The 20,484-nt window shown below is 40.7% G+C and overlaps 1 protein-coding gene and 1 pseudogene across 2 annotated transcripts in view; one reads left to right on the top strand and one right to left on the bottom strand.

Annotated features, from left to right (window-relative positions):
• The window catches only part of CCDC191 (coiled-coil domain containing 191), a 63,746-nt gene extending 43,299 nt beyond the window's left edge, over positions 1-20,447 (top strand). Inside the window, exons 11-16 of the mRNA XM_081027172.1 lie at positions 1,741-1,823; positions 2,574-2,675; positions 12,231-12,374; positions 17,185-17,337; positions 17,856-18,001; positions 19,005-20,447. Coding sequence (XP_080883298.1) covers positions 1,741-1,823; positions 2,574-2,675; positions 12,231-12,374; positions 17,185-17,337; positions 17,856-18,001; positions 19,005-19,149 — 773 coding nt within the window. The 3' untranslated portion in view covers positions 19,150-20,447. The remainder of the gene's footprint in view (positions 1-1,740; positions 1,824-2,573; positions 2,676-12,230; positions 12,375-17,184; positions 17,338-17,855; positions 18,002-19,004) is intronic.
• LOC308506255 (ATP synthase F(0) complex subunit B1, mitochondrial-like) lies at positions 5,436-8,042 on the bottom strand (annotated as a pseudogene). The gene is made up of 2 exons: positions 7,900-8,042; positions 5,436-6,015 (listed from the first exon to the last, which is right to left on the bottom strand). The product of its transcript is annotated as an ATP synthase F(0) complex subunit B1, mitochondrial-like (transcript).
• Positions 20,448-20,484: the final 37 nt, after the last annotated feature.

Genomic DNA, 20,484 nt, shown 5'->3' with positions numbered 1-20,484 from the left:
CTAAGGCGGGTAGACACATGGGAAGTGGAGTACACCAGAGAGCTCCATGCCTTGTTTCCTGCCTGTTCTGCCAAACTTTTTGGCCTCTCCAGCCAATACCGGAAAAAAAAATGCTGAAAGTGTATCATTTTCCTGTAATTGGAGATTTGTATTGTGATTGATGGGACAAATTTTTTTGTGGGACAAATACACAAATGAGAAAACTATGAGTAGCATCTAAGAGTAAATTTTAACAAAGATCACCTATCATTATACTTTGTTAATTTTAAAATAATTGACCAATTCACAGCAATTTATATCAGGTTATTACATCATTTTATAAAGAGTTGTGCCTTGATGATAGACTTTTAGTAATGAAATCTGTAAACCACACATTTTAATTTAATAAGATTTTCGATGTACATAGAAATCATTATTTAAACCAAATAATACTATGAGAAGAGAAGCATTCACCTATGGCAAGATTGCTGCCCTAACAAGAAGTGATGTCATCTGAAGGACACTTCCTATTAATGAAAAAATTAGCAGTCTTGGCACTGACTCTGCCAGGACAGCAGTTTATGCCATCGTTGCCCAAGGATGATCAGGAAATGCCCAGTTTGGTGTGATTATTTTTTTATTATTACTTGATCAAGGAGTTGGAATATTTTATAATCCCAGGCTCCTTTTCAAATTGTCTTTAATGACTAGCTCCAGAAAAGATGGAGAAAGGGCATATTACCAGAGACTCTGCTTCTCAAGTCTCTCTCATTTTAATCCGCTAGTATATTTCTGCCTCCTTAAACACTCCCGCCATCTGTGGCACCTCCACTGTTCTTTTTCCAGCAAAGCAGACACTTAATATCTGTAAGAACTAGCCTGGCGAGTTTTTTGTTTATTAATTCTTAAAACTTGGACTGAAAATTTTCTTCCTCAATAATATAGCACAAGGAACCAACAGTAACCATTGGCTGACTTAGGTGGGCAGAATTTGATACTCCTGCCATCCATGCCCCTCTTTATGTGAAAGTTTTGACTTATGACAGAGTCATATTATCAGACCATCTTGCACATTTCCTTCTTTTGGATTGATATTTAATAGACTGTCAAGAACACGAGTCTGACACTCGAATTTGTTCAGATGCTAGTTCTCCAAATGCTTAGTGCAGTTCCATTTCCTGCCCATCTGGATATCCAGGCCTTAAAACTAAATTGAAATATATTCATTGTGACCCTAAACTTTAGTTTGTTGTTGTTTTTACGTATACAAACACATGTATAGTGACTTAAGATAAATTAACAGACTCAATGGGATTTGAGGAGTAGTTCTATTCTCCTCAAATTTTTATTATTTGTTAGATATGATTATTTGTTAGATATAAAGTTTTCTATATTCATTAAAGGAATTACCAAATTAAAATTTTGGTTTCTGGGTTTCACATACTGAGAGTATTATCAAGCCACATTCTCTTATTTAAACCAGTGAACAGTTATTCTAATGGAAATATAAACAAAAACATAATCTGCAAATTGTTCATCATTGCTGAGGATGAGATTATGGGTCTTTAATCTACAGGGGATATATGGTACACACACCTACAATTTATATATTTTTATATAAATTTTATACATATATGTTTCTGAGATTGTGAACACTCAACTTGAAAGAAAACCTTAACACCAAACTACCATAAAATGGACATATTAGTTTTGCAGTTTTCCTTGTATTTTAGATATTAGAACTTTGTTACTATTTTCTAGCCATGGAAGAGAGAGCAGTTCAGCGAGCTGAACGCAGACGAATCTTGGCAGAGAGGAAGAAAAAACAAGAAGAGGAGAAATTGGTAATAAATCAAAAATGCAAACTGAACAAGAAAAAGGATTTGTATAGATCTTTATTACAAAATTAAACCTAGCTTATTAAAGCCTGTTGAGACAATGGAATTATACCAACTTTGGAAATGGCTTTTTGCCTACTGGCCTGAACTCTGACACTTTTAGGAAAATAAAGGGAAAAAAACATCAACATCTTTAGTATAGAAGGTAGTAAATGTTACAAAGGTTGATGGGAACTAGCACACTGGAAGAGATCACATAAGCAGGACTAATGTATTACAGGTAGGTGTCTGACCTGATGAGTTTGCAAAGCTGGGTAAATCTTATCTTTCAGAGTTTTGACTTTATCTGTCAGAAGTAAATTTTGTACCTAGTAAGAAAGAATAGACAGTTTTAACAGCTTTGGGGGTTTGTTTTGGTGAAAGAAACAATTTTCCCACATGACATATAGTTTGGACTTAGTATTTCACAGATGAAAATAAGACCTGAAAACTAATCATTTTCATGATTAAAAGTTAATGGCCTTATTCATGTTTAGTCTCACCTTCCCAAGTAGAAGGGGATTCTTTGGAGAAACTTTCAAGTTACACAACTGACCACCTATTGATTGGGTTTTCTACTTTTATCACCAAGTGCTGGCTTCCAGAGAGAGAGAGGGTACTTTAGTAGATACTTGACTTTCTTCAACCTCAAATGAAAAGATCCTAGTCCCATACAAAGTGACGGTTCTCATTTTTATGAATTCTGACCTTGATCAGGCCCAGTTAAAAGCCCAAGAGGAGGAGCGTCAGAAGAGGGAGGCAGAAGAAAAGGAGGCTCAGCTCGAGAGAAAACGAGAAGAGAAGCGACTGAAGAAAATGGTCAGTAGTGCCTGTTTGGTCTTGTTGTGCAGTGCGGTGGTCCTGTGCACCTTCCCACCCCAGAACCTCTGTCCAGTGCACTCTTTTCTCCCTTCTACCATTTTTCTCTAGTGAGTGAAAACCTACTACTCATTCTTTACACCTTACCTCAATAGGACTTCTTCCAGATTAGCTGTTCCTGCCTTGCCACACCCTCCTCTGCACCCACCATTAAGTTAGGTCCCTCTCTGTGGACTCTCAGTTTATTTCCTTCAAAGCATTACCAGAGCTTACAATTACGCATCGGTTTTTGGGTTATTTTATTCGTTTCTGCTGTTGTCTCCATAAGAGTAGAGGGAGCGGGCCGGCCCGGTGGCTCAGGCTGTTAGAGCTCCATGCTCCTAACTCCGAAGGCTGCCAGTTCAATTCCCACATGGGCCAGTGGGCTCTCAACCACAAGGTTGCCAGTTCGATTCCTCGACTCCCACAAGGGATGGTGGGCTGTGCCCCTGCAACTAACAACGGGAATTGGACCTGGAGCTGAGCTGTGCCCTTCACAACTAAGACTGAAAGGACAACAACTTGACTTGGAAAAAGTCCTGGAAGTACACACTGTTCCCCAATAAAGTCCTGTTCCTCTTCCCCAATAAAATCTTTTAAAAAAAGAGTAGAGGGAGCAATCTTATGTTGCTCACTATTATATTGGCTAGCAGTGTACTGAGCACATAGCAGGAACTCAGCAAATGTATTGAATGAGTGAATAAATGAACAAACAAATGGAAGAAAATTCACACAGATGAGATAAAACTCTTCTATTCAAGGTTATTAAATTCTGAGTTTCTTGTTATATGGTCAGTAATTTTGGAATATATTTACCCATTATTTCTTCAAATATTTCACTTGCCCCATTCATTTTCTTCTCTTCCTGGGATTCTAGTAATGCTTGTGTTACATTGTTTGGTATTGTCCCTCAGCTCTTGGATCCTCTGTTGTATTTTTCACACTTTTTCCTCTTTGCCTTTCAGTTTGTGTAGTTTCTATTGCCCTAACTTCAAAGTACCTGATTTTTTCCTCAGCTGCGTCACACCTAGCAATAAGCCCTTCATTTCTGTTACAATGTTTTTGATTTGCAGCATTGTCATTTTGACTCTTTATTATACTGTCCATGTCTTTGCTAAAATTACCTGTCTGATCTTGAATGACGACTTCCTTTTCCATTACAGCCTTTAATGTTATCGTAAGTTATTTAAAATTCCCTCTTATATTTCCAACATCTCTGTCATATCTGAGTCTTGTTCTAATGTCTTGTTCTAATGATTGCTTTATCTTTTCAGACTGTTTATTTCTTGTCTTTCATTATGTCGTGTGTGGGTGTGTGTGTGTGTGTGTGTGTGTGTATAATATATATATTTCCCCCCCTCCCCAAGCCAGACATGTTGTACAGGGCAATAGCAACTGAGATAAATGGGCCTTTAGTGTAGAGATTTACACGTATGTTAATCTAGTCGGAAGTTGGGCCATGAAGTTTGTTAATGCTGTGCCTTACCATTGCTGGGGTTTGTTGTTCCTATGGGCACCGTAGACTTCAATTTCCTCCAGTGACTTTGTTATGTCTCCTCTTGTGGCCTTAAGTCTTCCCTCTGTGCTGTTCCCCAGAGAGAATCTGTGTCTTGCAGCTCTCTCGGCTGTGTTCCATTGTTACAACTGGAGATTTGTGCTGCTGGGGTGTGGACAAGGGGGAGGAGATTTCTCTAATGTTTTGATTCTCACTGGGGAGTGCACACTACTGGGCATTCAGGAGGAGTTTTGTTCCTCCTCTAGGGGTGGAGCTTTCCCCTGCCCCTCTGTTCCCTGCTTTGAGTATCTGCTGTCTCAATCTGTGACCTGAGAGCCCTTTCCTCTGGGCAGTTTTCCCCCTCCACGTAAGTGAGATGGGGGGCTGGTCTGGACATAGTTCCCTTCCGCCAGCTGAAGTGGCATTCCACTAGTGCCCTCAGGTGGTGCCACTTGCAGATGAAGTCTTTTGTTTCCTAAGAGAAAATGGTCTGGGCAGGTTTTGCAGTGGTTGCTGTTCCTCTCCCCAAGCCAAAACCATGGTGGGAATTTCATCTGGACTTTCGTAGTCCGTCCTCTCAGAGACTGGGGGAGTTCCTAGAACAAAAGCCTGCAAAAAGGTGGGGAACGTCCCTCTGACTGTGACCCTCAGGAGCTTCACCTTTCTTATCTGGACCACCCTTTGCCTCCTCCAATTCACCAAAATTTCTAGTTTAATTGCCTTACTGGCTCAGAGGGTGTATGGTGGTTTCTGCCTCAGATAAGCAAATTCTTAGGTCCTGTGCCTCCCTTAAAGTGCCTGTCTCTCCAGAATTGCAATGGCTTTGATTGTCTGATTTGTTTATCAAAAGTCATTAATTTGCTGTCTACCCAGCTTTTTTCCTTGTTGGAAGCAAACAGCCTATACAGAGCAAGAAGGATGAGAAATACATTACTGGCCAATACATGGTTTTCTTTCACCCATTGTACCAAGACTAAATCTTTCCTTTTTAGGAAAGGTAAAATGTACCTCTAGTCCCCAACAACAGACAAAAAAATTTTTGTCACACAGACTAGTTTCCGTTTAGTAAATCAACTTTTCGTAGCTGTCTCAGTTGAGATGAATACATTCACAGACTAGCTGTAAATGCATCTGTGCTTTAGATGGAAAATGCACTTGGCAATTGCAGTTATCTCCTTTCGCTTCTCACAGAGATGCTCTGCACAGTGCGTTTCGGCACCAGTTCATCACGTGCTCTTATTCCTTTTCACACATCCTATTCTGCACAGGCGATTCTTTACCTCCTTGTGTACTTCATAGAGCCGTTCCCAGGAAGCGACCTCCAATGCCACAGCAGTATTCCCGTGGACATCAAAAAGGTGATGACATTTCTGAACCAGTGCCTGCTGTGACTTCTGTAATTCAGTCGCATCCTGGATGTGCTGGATGGAAGCCTGCTTCGCCTCTTCTGGCTGGGCACTTTTTTGCTCAAGTTTATCAGCAAATGGTTCCACAGTGGTACCATATTTTCTGATTACATAGATGAGCAACCCTATTGTTGATATGGTAGAGAAGGTCTCTAGGGCAATCCCATGTCTTTAGATAGAAAACACAAGTCCTGTGACACCAGTTTTAGGATAAAGGAACAGGAAGAATTCCTCAGGGAAGAGCCCATGACAGATCTGTCCTCCATATTCAGGAAGAGGTGGTTCCTGGTCACGACATGGCTGCCCTCTGTGAAAGATCCTTGTTACCTGCAATTCCTCTGGACCTAAACATGCTACATGCTTCAGAGAGGGGGCCACGTGGCGATGGCAGAAGTACCACCTGGGACAGCATGGTCAGCCGTGGTCCAGGTGGTGACTGAGAGTCTCTTCGTGTCAGGTGCAGCCATAAGATAGATGGCCACTCACAAGTCTCACACAGTGACCTTGTGAAACTAAAAATCTACACTCTTAGCATCCCATTACTCTATTTGTACTAGAAGCTTACTTTCTAGTATTACTTATCAGACAGTGACTTTTATGGCTGTATAAATATACTTTTGATTGATGGACAGTTGATGAAGTTCGTGGTTGAAAAGATAAATTGGAGAACACCAGGTAAGATTTGAAGTCTTCCACAACTACTTAAGAAGCATATTTGTTCATTTAACAGATATCTGTAGAGCACTTACTATGTGCTAGGCATTGTTCTAGGTGTTAGAATAGGGCAGTGGAGGAGATAAACAGCCCTCTCCTCAAAAATGTATGCTAGCTGAGGAAAGCAGGTAATACATAAGATAGCAACTAAAGAAGCAGGGAGGGAAAGGTACTCGTCGTATGGGGGAGAAGCAAGATGGGAAAGGCCTCTCTGAGAAGGTAATATTTGAGCTGCCGGATGCTGAAGGGGTTTCTGCAAGGTCCATTGGGGGCATGTTACATGTGAGATGCCTGTTAAACTTCCAAATGAACATGTCAGATAGGCAGTTGACTATGTAAGCCTGGACATCAAGATTGTAGTGAGGAATCTGGGAGGCAAAAACACGTTGATGTTTTTAATGCTCTAGAAGTGAATGACATCAGCTTGGGAATTGTCTGAACAGAGAAGAAATATGATGGTCCAGGAATAATTACTGAAAGGAAGAGGAGCTAGTGAGGTAGAAAGAGAACCAGGAGAGTTTTCTGTTGACAAGCTGAGAGAAAATCAGTATTTCTGGAAGGGGGCGATGGTGGTTAACCTGGCTAACTGCTTCCGAGTTCAGTCAGGAGGATGACAGACAAGTGACTCTTTGATTTGGCAACACAGAGACGGTTCATGACCTGGATGAGAGTGTTTTCAGTGGAGTGCTAGGAAGGGAGTGCATTCCAGTGAGGTGAGGAGAGAATAGGTGAGGATATAGACACCATGAGTATAATAGGGGTCACATGGGGTCAAAGAAGGATTTTTTTCCTTTGGTGATTGTTTGGGTTTTTTTTTGATTTTTTATTTTTGGTTTTATTTTATAAAGCTGGGAAAAGCAGCACATATTTTGCATATTGATGGGAATGATCCAGTAGAGAGGGGAAAGTCATGATACAAGAGAGTGAAGTGTATAAATTACAGGACTGCTTAAGCGAGAATATGTTCCAGAGCAGTGAAAAGGTGGCTTACGATGGGCAGAAGGCAGAGAGTTTGAGGATGATGTCCACTGCCCCATACTCTTCTTCATTTTTGCTGAAGTCCCTGGTCTTTCTCTCAAAGCAGTAGTGATGGACACACACACACCATCAAAGGAGTCTTATTTTTTGCCTGTCATTTGTTGAATAATTTAAATCAGAAAGCTACCCTGGTTTTGTTTCCCTTTTTAGCCTGAGCGAACTCTGTTCTATGAAACGCCAGCAGTGTAGCTCCCTGATGGAAGTGCCACCTCCAAGCGGACAGCATCACATCATGTACTCCACTCAGCACATCTTGGACGCAGGTGTTGTTATAGACATTTTACATACAAGGAAATGAAAAATGCAGTACTATTCATAAACTACAACCAACTCTAGTGAGGAATCCTTAATGAAGGGAGGCAATACACATTTAAATTAAATCGCTATGTAAGAATACAAATTTTCGGCCCAAGCAGACCTCTGATTTGTTAAATGTTTTTCTTTCTATTTCTCTATGGAAAGGTAGATTTTTAAAAAGCCTACTTTTCCCCACAGTCTATGCAAACAAAATGGTTTGCCTTTGGAGCCGCACCACCAGCCAGAGGTTGTCAATCTAGGAAGATAGGCTGCAGTTTCGGTGTGCGGGGACAGGATGGGCCGAGCTGGAGGCCGTCCCCAAAGGCTCACTGACAGAGTCTTGTCTGCAAGGTGCCGCTGCTGCCTCGACAGGGACATCTCAGTGGGAGTGAAAATGGCCAGTTTCTGTTTTCCACCCCACTCAACCTTTGGCTTCCTCTTGTGACTCACAAGAACATTCTTGTAAATAATTTTTATTTCTGGTCATTTAACTCAACATCTCAAGTGTCTGGAATCAAGATTAAAAGGTAATCTTGGTCGAGTGCTGTGGAGAACATGGGAATTTCCTCTTGAGGAATTTGTACAGAAACAGGTAGTTAGGGTTGGAAGGTCAGAGCGAGTCTCCCTTCCGTATTTGAAATGTTCCAGTGCTTGCGCTCCTATTTTCTTTCTCACAGACGAAGGCTCAGGCAATTAGGTAGCTGGTCAGAATCATCCAATTCACCACAACCTTTTTCCTGAAGTGAAATTGTGGGAAATAAAGAAAAAGACGCTTAAACTAAATGTTTTTCTATTTATGCTGCATAGAGGACAACTGCTGCGAAGGCAACCTGAAGTCTTTGATTTTGCTCTTGTGACTTTCATAATGGGTGACACTAGTTACTACCCACCAATTTTAGGTAGTTTTTTTCTCTCAGTTTTATTATAGCCTATTTTCATTAAAAAGACAAAAAAAATAAAATGATATCTGTCTAGTATACCATTAAATCTCATCTTTCTCAGGCAGCCCCTTGGGGATACAGGTCTTTAAGGGTCATGGCCTTGTGTTTTCTCAGTGCATCACCAGAGGTGGTTAATCTCAGAGGAAGGAGTGCCATTTCCCAATGATCAAGTACTTTTAACTTTTCTCTGGACTTATTGAGCACTTGAAAAAAACATCTCAGTGTAAGAATATTCTTCTAGACTTCGAATGGAGTATCTTTAATTTTGAATAGTTATAAATCTCTACCCCATAATCTGAATGCAGGGGCTGTATTGCTAGGTTTTGCATAATAATGAAGGAAGAATACTGATTGCTGTCTCCTACCTGGATGTTTCACTCTTTAGGAACTTGGTGAGCTGCTGTCCATCATTTCTGTGATCAGTACTGAATAAATCCAAGAATATGCAGAGTCCTGACTCTTGTAGGACTCATGACCAACATTTCCTCAGCCTTTTGGCAGAATTGTTTTTCTCTTTTTAATCCTTTTTTTAATGCTCCAGAGTTTTTTGTTTGTTTGTTTTATTGGGGAATACTGGGGAACAGTGTATTTCTCCAGGGCTCATCAGCTCCAAGTTGTTGTCCTTCAGTCTAGTTGTGGAGGGCGCAGCTCAGCTCCAAGTCCAGTTGCCGTTTTTTGCTTTAGTTGTGGGGGGCGCAGCCCACCATCGCATGGAGGGAATCGAACCAGCAACTCTGTTGTTCAGAGCTCGCGCTCTAACCAACTGAGCCATCGGGCCGCTCCTCCTGCATTCTTTTACCGTGATTAACACACTGATTAGTGGTTACATGTTCAAATTAAATTAATTAGCTATTTGTTGAAATGAAATTCATTAGTTTTTTGGTCATGGCACTTTTATTTTGTTTTCAGCTTTACAGAGGTATAATTGACAAAACTGTAAGATACCTAAAATGTACATGATGATTTGATATACATATGCATTGTAAAAGGATTCCCACCATTGAGTTAGTTAACATATCCATCACTTCAGTACATATTTAATGTGTGTGTGTGTGTGCGCGTGTGTGTGTGTGAGAGAGAGAGAGAGAGAGAGAGAACACAAGTTCTCCGCTCTTAGTAAATTTCAATTATAGTATTATCAACTATAGTTACCATGTTATACTTTGGTCCACAGACCTTATTCATCTTATAACTGAAAGTTTGTACCCTTTTTCAGGCTCTCCCTATTCTTTCCATCCCTCAGCCACTGACAACCACAAGTCTACTCTCCATTTCTATGAATTCAACCTTTTTTTAAAGATTCCACATAGAAGTGATATCACAGTATTTGTTTTCCTCTGTCTGCCTTATTTTATTTAGCATAATGCTGGCAGCGTTTGTCTATGTTGTCAAAAATGTCAGGATTTCCTTTTTTTAAAGGCTAATATCCCATTTGTGTGTGTGTGTGTTGTGTGTGTGTGTGTGTGTGTGTGTGTATGTGTGTCACATTTTCTTTATCCATTCATCCATCAGTGAATACTTAGGTTGTTTCAATACCTTGGCTATTGTGAATACTACTGCAATAAACAAAGGAGTACAGATATCTGAGATAGTGACTTTGTTTCCAATGGATATATATCAGAAGTGGGATTGACATTTAAGGTTTCTGCTGAAAAGTCCGCTTGTAGTGTTATGGGAGTGCCTGTGTGTAACAAATTGCTTTTCTCTTGCTGCTTTTAAGATTCTCTCCTTGTCTTTAATTTTTGACAATTCAATTATAATGTGTCTTAGCGAATTTAGATTCACTTAGTCTATTTAGATTCACCCTCTTTGGTATTCTTTAGGCTTCCTGAATCTGGATGTCTATTTTTTTTCCCAGATTAGGGAAATTTTCAGCCAGTATTTCTTTGAATAAACTTTCAGCCCCTTTCTCTCTTCTCCTTCTGGGACCCCTATAATGCATGTATTTGTCTCCTTGATGGTGACACATAAATCCCTTAAGTTTTGTATACTCTTTTGCATTGTTTTTTTCTTTTTGTTCCTCTGATTGGATAAATCTTACTGCTCTGTCTACAAGTTGGCTGATCCTTCTTTCTGCTTGATCTAAACAGCTCTTGAACCGATGTATTGAATTTTTCAGTTCAGTTATTGTATTCTTCAGCTGTATGATATATGTTTGGTACCTTTAAAATATTTTCTATCCCTTTTTTGACATCCTCTCTTTGTTAATGCCTTGCTTTTATGACCTCAGAGAGCATCTTTGTGGCCCTTATTTTGAACTCTTTATTGGGTAAATATCTTATCTCCATTTCATTGATTTCTGGAGAGTTAGCGTGTGCTTTTGTTTGGAACATATTCCTCGTTTCTTCATTTTTTTAAATTCTTTGTGTTAGTTTCTGTGCATTGGCTAAGACAGCTTTCCTCTCCTAATCTTGACAGATTTGTCTTGTGTAGGAGGTCAGTCAGCTCAACGCAGGCTCCTGGTTGTTTTTCAAACCTTTGTGACCATCCAAGCTGCTCTCTTTGTTCTTAGTTGCTCCCAGTAGTTGAACATGTTTCGATACCTGTCAGTATCCCAAACACAAGGATCTCATTCAGCACCCGGAGGGGCAAGCTGATTTGCAGTTGTACCCTCTAGCAACAGCTGGGAATGTATGTAGTTAAGCCCCTTCCAGAAAGAAACCAGGAGATGCGTGTTTTTGCCTGCTCCCTCTGGACTGAGCCCAAGTGGTGGATAGCTACTGAGGGTGGGGCGGGGGGGCAATGAGGTGGGGGCAAATGGTTCTCCTGCATCCATTTAAAAACTGCTTCTTTGTTTACTATAGTCCTGTGGGACTGTGAATGTAAGTTCCATTGGCTATCAGAGCCCGCCGATGCAGGGGCCCATCCCTCAGGTGGCAGTCACAAAAATTGGGGTGCCACATGTGTAGGTAAGCTCCTTCTAGAGATGTTGGCAGTCTGGTTTTATCATTAGAGTAAGCCAGAGGAAGAAGATGAGTTAAGTGCCCACTGGTAAGATCCCCAAGCTCTAAGGAGGATCCAGCCAGCCCCTAGATGCACGCTAAATTAGAAACCAGACCCTCAAGCAGCAGCTTGTACAGTATGTAGTCAAACCCCTTTTAGGAAAAGACTAGGACATGGGCATTTTTTGCCTGTTCCCTCAGGGCTGAGCCCTGTGGGGATAGCCACAGCGAGATCTCACATATCCATTAAGAACCACTTCTTTGTTTGCTATAGTTTTGTGTGCCTCAGGGACACAAGCCCAGTTGGCTTTCAGAGAAAGGTGTTTGGGGGCCCCATCCCTTGGGTGGTTGTCTTAAAAGCTGGGGTTCTAGATGTGCAGTCCAAACCCTTCACTCCTCAGAGAGAAGCTGGGAGGTGGGAGTGCCTTCCCTATTGTGTGGTGCTGTGCCAGGCATGAGTTTATGGCAAGAACGTGTCTCAGCCTTTTCTACCTATTTCAATGTGGGTAGTTTCTCATTTGCCTAATGTGGAAGAGTCACTCAGCTAGTTTCCGGATTTCTTCCAGAGGGAATAACTTTGTGTGTAGCTGTATATTTAGTGCATCCAAAGGAGGAGGGAAGTTCAAGAGCTCCTATGTTGCCATCTTGGACTCTCAGCATTTTTACTTCTTTATTTTTTTCAGAAAGAACTAGAGAAACAGAAGAGAATTAAGAGGAACCAACAGCTTGAAGCAATAGCCAAAAATCATTATGAAAGGGTATTGCTAAGAAAAAAAGTCCTGGAGCCTTGGAAGAGATTGAGAGTGCAAAGCAAGCAAAACATCCAGGTATAGTGTCACACTGTTACCACCCAAAATTAGAAAATGGATTTTTCAAATTGGAGAAACACCCAATTACGCTTTGGGGTTCTTTAATGATTTAAAAGCCAGAAAAATAAATGAATTGAGTGTTTGTATTTATTTGTTTTGGATAAGAGTTTAGATTTGGTCTTTCAAGAGTAGAGAAAGACTTCTGTATTTGAATAGAGTGGGAAAAGATAGAGTAAATTTTTGATTAGATACCTCCAAGGTAAACAGAAGCCTCTCTCACTTCTAGCAGTGTTTAATAAAGAAAAAAATAACGTCTGTTAGTCAGGTTTCTGTTGCAATAAAGCTGCATAACAAACAGTGGCTACATATCAGTGGCATATAATTCAAGCATTTATTTCTCACTCATATCTGTGGACCAGTTGTGGATTGGGTTCAGGTCTCCCCATAGCCTCTCTTTCTGGCTGTAGCAGTTATTCAGGCCATGCTTTTCACATGGCAAATGTCTGAGATACAAAGGCCAAATCCTGTTATATAAACCCCTATGAAATCTCTGCTAGTATCATCTTTATTAACATTCTTTTGGTGTGAGCAAGTCATAGGACTAAACTGAAGGTCATGGAGGAGTGAAAGAGACTCATCTACTCCACTAGGAGGCACTATGAAATCATACGCAAAGCGTATGGGTATAATCCTATTATAGGAAACACAAAGATACATGAAATCAAATACTATTGAAATTAAAATTTATCCAGTTCCTAGAACAGGGCATTCAACTAAATGATCGTGAAGCTCAAAACAGAAAATGTTACCTTTAGAATTCTAGTTAATAAGCTCAGTAAGGTGTGCCAGTGATGACCACTCTTATTTGGCCAGCTTAATACTAAAAAGAGTAGTATTTTTGGTTGTGAAAACCAGGATTAAAGATGTTTCATATCATAAGAGTCCCACTAAATCAAGTAATGCTGCAGGTTCTACCTCTGTGAATGTGACTTAGGATGCTTTTTTCCTCCCTAGCCAGTCTATTCACTCTTCATTCTCTGTTCTCTTTCTATTTTCACACTTTCTTTTCTTCTTTGTATCTTTCCTAAATACCCTTCCCACTATTTTAACACTGTCCTGAATTTTTTGCCCTCAGCCTCCTTACCAGTGGTTCTTGAACTACTGAATATTCCAAAACAGAGGAGGAGGTCAATTTGTGGTGGTCCAGACCCATCTGTGCCCGAGGCCATTGCTATTTTGCTTTGGCTTTTTCCTAGTAATGAGATGGGAGCGATGACTCCTCAGTCTTCTGAGTGAATGAATCTGGAAATGAATTTCAAAATTTGAATTGAAATTTGCTTCTTACAATATATTACCACAAAGATTGGTCGTATCAGATAATTTGCTATTCATTTAAGTGTTCCTAGTTTTATTTTGTTTTATCTGGCTTTTATCTATTTCTTTATTGTTAATTATTAATTCACAAAGGCAGACAGGGCGTGGAAAGTCTCACTCTCATATTCTTATTAACTATTCTTTTTGGTCCTTGGTTTTGATTGAGTAAAATCAAGAAAGGTATGACATTTAGAAACAAAATAGAATCTATGGGTGAATAACCAAATTAAAGTTTTAAAAATGTATTCATAACAATGTAAAAATAGAAACAGAGTTTGAGCTCAAAATAACAATTATAGACTTTAAATATATTAATAGAAAACCCCAATTAAAATAAAAACAAGAAATCACCTATCTGAAACCAGCATTTCCAAAATTTTTCATAAAACCATCTGGAGAACCAATAAAAATGCACTGTCTAGGTCCCACCTCCAAGTATTTACAGTAGGTCTGGGTGGTTGTGCGCGGGAAGGTGGGGGGGAACATGGGGTATCAGAGAATTGGTATTTTTAAAAAGTAGCCCAGGGGATTCTGATACAAGCAGTCTGAGCACCATATATTGAGAATCACCTCTCTAGTTCATAACAAATGTATTTGTTTCCTATTGCTATTATAACAAATTAATACAAAGCTTAGTGGCTTAAAACAACAAAAATTTATTATCTTAAAATTGTGGAGGTCAGAAATCCGAAATCAAACTTACTGGACTAAAGTCAAACTATGAGCAGGGCAAGTCCCTCCTGGAGCTTCCAAGGGGAACATCGTGCCTTTTTTAGCTCCTAGCAGTCACCTGCGTTCCTTTGCTCCTGGCCTCTTTCTCGAGTCACTCCAATCTCTTCCAGACCCTCCTGCTTCCCTCATAGGAGGACCCTTGCGATTACATTTAGGGCTCTCCCAGCTAATCCGGGATCATCACCGCATGTCAGGATCTGTCACTTAATCACAGCTGTAAAATCCCTTTGACCATGTAAGGTCACATATTTACAGGTTCCGGGGATCAGGACGAGGCTGCTGCTGAGGGGCCACTATTCAGTGTATCACAAGATAATGGAATTTTAGAACATTAGCAAATCTCTCCATCGCTCTCAATTTGTAGATAAGGGGACAGAGCCCTGGAGAGGAGAACTGACTTGCTGAAAGTCACACAGTGCCTTGGTTACAAAGCTCGAGTGGAGCTGGGCACTGTCTTCCTCCACAAACCCTGCCCGGCTGTGCCATGCTTTTGTGCTGTAGGAGTCAGGCGTGCATAGGTGCCAACCACCAGCTGAAAGTAAAAAATACAAAGTAAAACGAAAAATTATAGAGGACAGAAAGAGGAAGGGATGGCTTCTTCACCCATTAGAGTTGGCTTCCAGGAAGGGATAGAAAAAAAATCAAGAAAGAAAGAGGGCTTGTTCATAACACTTTTTTCAGAAGAGTTATTTAGCATGTTTCCCTCAAAGTCACATGTGCTTGCTTGTTAAACAACAACAACAAATTAACTTCCACAATTGAAGTCTCTTTTAAGTAAGGTTTCGTTGAGCCAGAAGGCTAGCCAAAAGACAGGTCTTGGGGCATGGAGCCTAAACCACCAGCACCATGGCTAGGTAAAAAAGACAGCATGTCCATCATCCCAGAGTTTTGCAAACGTTTTTATATTAGGTTGGTGCAAAAGTAATCCAGTTTAAAAGGTTTAATTGCAAAAGTGGCGATTACTTTTGCACCAACCTAATACATCAAGTAGGGAGAAAGGGAACGAAAGAGATCTGAACCAATTTTCATTCACTGTAGGCAAAGGGGTGGGGGAAGGTGACGCGGGGCCAGCCCTGGGATAGGCGCCAGGTCTGCATAAAGAAATGTCTGCTCCTGTGGACTGGCTGTGGGCAGCAGTCCGGAAAGCCCACATGTAAACAAGCTGAGGCTTCTGGAGTTAGACGGTGCCTGAAAATAATCTGCAGAAATAGCCGCCGGGAGGTTAATCCAAAATTCCAAAGGCAGTAGAAGGAATGAATGTGAGTAGTCTTTTGTTAGCTGGCCAGCCTGACAGTTCTCTCTTTCTCTGTTTCTGGCCTCTGTAATTTAGAACATCTCAGAATTTTCTCCTTGTCATGCTGTATTCCATTTATTCCAACAACCATTTTCAGAACTTGGAAGGTGCCGTCTGAGAATCTTCTCCTTCCTGGTTCTGTTTTCCCTGAGGGTGGAGAGAAGGGAGGGGAGAAGGCCGTATGTTTCTGGCTCCCCTTGCCTTTGGCTCCCAGACTGGGAGGAGTCAGGACAGGCAGCCAGCTCAGGTGCCACAGAGATGCCCTGTGGTGGTCACTCTGGCCCAGAAGTATATGACTGCCAAGAAACTCACTTGGATCAGTCCCATTCACAGGGCTGGGGGGCTAGCAAGGCTTAGCAAAATGTGTAAATTGTCTAAGAGGGAAGGATTTCTCCTTCCTGCCTCTTGAAAGAATGTTGTTACTTTTTTTTGTAAAGCTTTATCAATTTTATCTTTTCAACCAGCTCTTAGTTTTATTTTTTCAATTCTTTTTTTAAAAACTTCTATTTTATTTCCACGCTTCACTCTTTACTTCTGTTTACTTTGGGTTTTGTTTGTCCTTTTTCTAGTTCCTTTAGGTGTAGAATTAGAATGTTTATTTGGGATAGTTCTTGTTTCTTTTTTAAATTGTTTTTAAACTTTTGTATTTATTTTTAGTGTGTTTTTCCAAGACCCATCAGCTGCAAGTCAAGTAGTTGTTTCAATCTAATTGCGGAGGGCGCAGCTCACAGTGGCCCATGTGGGGATCGAACCGGTAACCTTGTTGTTAAGAGCACCAAGCTCTAAGCAACTGAGCTAACCGGCTGCCCCTACTTTTTAAAATCTATAAACTCTTGAGTTGTAAGTTTATTTTGATAGAATGATGCTCTGAACCTTTTAAATTGATAAGACACTGAATTATTCATCATGTTATTTTTCTATCAAATGGTTTTGTGGTTTATTGATAATATCTAAATTTCAGTGCTGGTGACAGCTCATTCTACAAAACTAATTCAAAGTATTGGCATTCCCTCAATTTGACAGTGGTTAAGTACATAGAAAGAGAGGTTTGTTATGGAATTGCTGTCCAAGCTCCAGGAGAACAAACTGAGAATATTGCCAGCCACCCACTTCAAAACTCAAGGCAAGGGAGATAATGGCTTTGGAGGTTGTTTATCCCATTTCCCTAATAACCAGCCAGTCACTATGGTCTTCAGGGAGTCAGCATTGAAAGGCTATGCGTGATATAAATCTAACCCCCCCCCCCCATAATAGGGTCAGTAGTCAAAGCTTTGGGGACATAGGCTGAATGTCTGTAAGATTCTTCTTCTCTCTAGTAGCTGCCTACATAGGGTTTGCAACATCGTCTGCCCAGAGGATGTGTGTTTCCTGAAATGATTTAAGATACAAGAAATAATTTCCTTTTTCTTATTTAAAAAAATTGTCCAGGTGGCTGAAGAACATCACTCTTTGGCCCTGCAGAGGAAATGCCTGCTGACCTGGTTCCAGCATAGTTGGGAGAGCCTGGCCAGGAAGACGGCCCAGGCCGACCAGTTTTATTCCCAAACGTTGCTCAGGAGAGTCATCCGCAGATGGCGGCAGGCAAGGCCACGGGGAAGGGAGCTTTAAATGCATGTCTCTGCTCACTGCTGTGTGAGAAAACTGGATGCAATAATCTGTTCATAATCCAGAAAGTCATTGTTTTTTCAAGAACGTATGATCAAGCTCATTCATTGCTTTGAAATGAATATGAAAACGTCAGTTCAGTTTTTTGTTAGTATAAAACCTTAAGCACGTTTCTTTTCACACACAGTGTTCATCTTTTTAAAGATGTAACGTGTCATTATACCAGCTTGTTTTTATACTCGTTTCTTGTCCTGTAATTACCCAAGTGATTTTGCCAGAAACCTGCCCCCTCAGTCTAATGTTTTTACCCCTCTGGTTCCATTGTTTTTTAAATACATTCCAGAGGGTATTACCTTGTCTGCATGGTGTCTTTTTCTCCTGCGCCTCTGGGGTCCTGCGTTCCTTTTTGTGTTTGCTTTCATTCTCTTTAGTACTGTTTGCTCTAATTCTCTGTGACCTTTTTCTCTCACTTCTGTTCCTTTCCTCATCCCCAGTACCTGAGTGACCTGGAGGAAGAAGTACAGAGACAGTGTGTACACTTCCTTCAGAAGAAGATTTTCTGGGCCTGGTTCAACGTGGTCAGGGAGGCCAAGGTCACTTCTCAGAGCAAGCACAAGGCTGCGGTGCAGCATAGTGACAGGTGAGGACTGGTTGTCCGAGGAGGTTCACTCCCGGGCTTCATGATTGCTCTGCAATGTATTGTGCCTTGAACATGCCTGATGGGGTGACATGGAGGCTGGGAGAGCTGGGCACTGGCGACACCGGGCAGGCGTGGGAATCCCAGAATGTATTCTTGTCACACAGGATTATCTTTGAAGTTCAACTTTTTTTAACATTATCGTGAAATAAAACACAAATATAGAAAAGTGCTTAAATCATACAAATACCACTTAATGAATTACTATAAAGTGGACACCCCGTGTCACCACCACTGAGGTCAAGAAAGGTCGAGAAGTAGGGCCCCCAGAAGTCCCTGCTGGCTTCCCGCCAATCACAAGCCCGGCCCCTTCCTTCCTAAAGGTAAACTAATCTCATTTTTATAATGAACATTTCAGGGTTTTTTTGTCTCGTTTTTTGCTTGTACCTTCTAAGTATGCAGCCTTCAAGGCTACCATCTGGTTTGGAACTTTATATAAGTGGGCTCATAGTGTATGCCATATTAATATTTCTGATATAGTGATCCATTCTCTTTGGGGAATAAGGTTATTACATGTTTCCTTTGCTTTGTAATTTTAAGCATTTCGAGTAGAAATGCTCTAAGTTTCATTATATACTTCCTTTTGAGAGTAAACAAATGAGCTGTCCTTCTTTGGTGAGTGGGTACACTCTTCATGAGCATAGTGTGGTGGGCAGATGCCTCTTTGTTGACGTGTGACGACTGTTGTGTAGGTATGGAAGTGTCACCTTCTCAGAGTTTTCCAAATCCACCTGATAGAAAATAAAACCTATTAGTCATTCCCTTCCACTTTGGTTGCTTTATTTTCTTCATAGCATTTCTCAGTTGAATTCCAGCTGTGATTTCCGTATCTTTTATGTTTTAGTCACATAAGTATGATTCTTTTATAAAGTGTTTAATGTTCTTCAGATGGAAAGCCAACTTTTTCTTAGCATTTCACTTTTTTTTCTTCTTTTTATTTTTGAAGGAGGATTCTCTGGATCACATTTCAGACATGGAAGAAGTTTGCAAAATTTATGCAAGAGGAAAGAGTAAGAGAAGAAAGGCGAGAGCAACTCCGTAAGAAGGTAGCTGAGATTCTTCCAGATTTCCAGGCGCTGGCACCACCGTGATGTAGTTGTACCAGCCGCCGTGTACTCGGCCCTCGTGGAAGAGGAGTCCTGCGTGTGCAGAGCACACAAGCCAGTGCAGTGTTCGGAGGGGGGTGTCCACCGGTCCATAGTATGCACGTGCCATCTCTACCCACCCACACATACGCGCATACACCTGGTTTATGTTCTGTCACATCCTTCTTGGAGCAAAGGAATTATTTTGTGAATTTGCACTTCCTTATTTCTTAGATTGCTAATCAGTTCACTACATCATTTGTCACAGCAGGATTATCCAAAGGAACAGTCTAGAGAGAGCTCCGCTGTTCAAATGTATCCTACATATTTTTAGCATCATAAACTTTAAAAAGGGCAAGTGTTTGCTTGCCTGAGCTTGTGGAGGAAAATGTGTCCTTATAGCTTAACAAGAGTTGTTGACCAATGTAACTCCAATTAAATAGAAATTAAAATTAGTGAGGAAAGGAGCCATCCATCTCATACCTCAGCATCGGCAACAGGCCTTCTGCCAGACCACGTCCTTTTTCACCCACCCCAATGGAAAACCACATATCGAAAGGTATTCTGTGTAGCTGGTGCAAAGGGTAACAGCGTATCCTAATTTTAGAGAAATTGGGGGACCACAGATACTTCTCTTCAGTGCACCTTGATAAGCAGGAAGGGAACTGCCAAAAGCTAATGACTGTCAAAGGCAGCCCATCAATTTATTTGAATGTCTGTTCGTGCTCCCAGTTGCAACTTCTAATACCTGATGTGGCATCTAGTCCTCAGCTCAGTTTGTTCTGTATGTCAAGATGTTTATCTTGAATTCAAAGAATGTTTTAGTCGTTAAGGTGCTAAAGACTATACAGACAAAATGCTCCCTTCTGTGAACTGAATTACCTGCTAGAAAAAATTGTTTTCATTACAAAATACATGTTTATTACAACAAATTCAGGGAGATAAATGTACAGAGTGAAATAGAAGGCCCTTATAGCCCTGACGTAACTATTGTTTGGTAAGTTGAAAATCTGAGTTGGTAAAGTAAAATTCGGTGTGTTCAATACATTCTGTTATCATGCCTTACTTCCTAGAAGGGGTTTCTAGCTCTGCCACCTGCAAAATGACTTCTGTCCTTTTTCTATGGAAGATATGTGATGATTTACTCAGATACAACAGAACACCCTAAGTTGAACTTCATTTCTTCCGGTGTCCGTGTCCCCACATTTTTTCCTTTAATGTGACTGATTATACAGTTGTCATCTAAAAATTATTTTTAAGATTGATGGTTGCTAAAGAAAATGGGAATGAAAGTACTCATATTCAATTTCTTTCCATCTAAATCACTGTCTGTTTATACTT

This window comes from Rhinolophus hipposideros (assembly GCF_964194185.1).
Source record: "Rhinolophus hipposideros genome assembly, chromosome: 2".
NCBI classification, from domain to species: domain Eukaryota; kingdom Metazoa; phylum Chordata; class Mammalia; order Chiroptera; family Rhinolophidae; genus Rhinolophus; species Rhinolophus hipposideros.
This window is presented reverse-complemented; position numbering and strand designations above follow the sequence as displayed.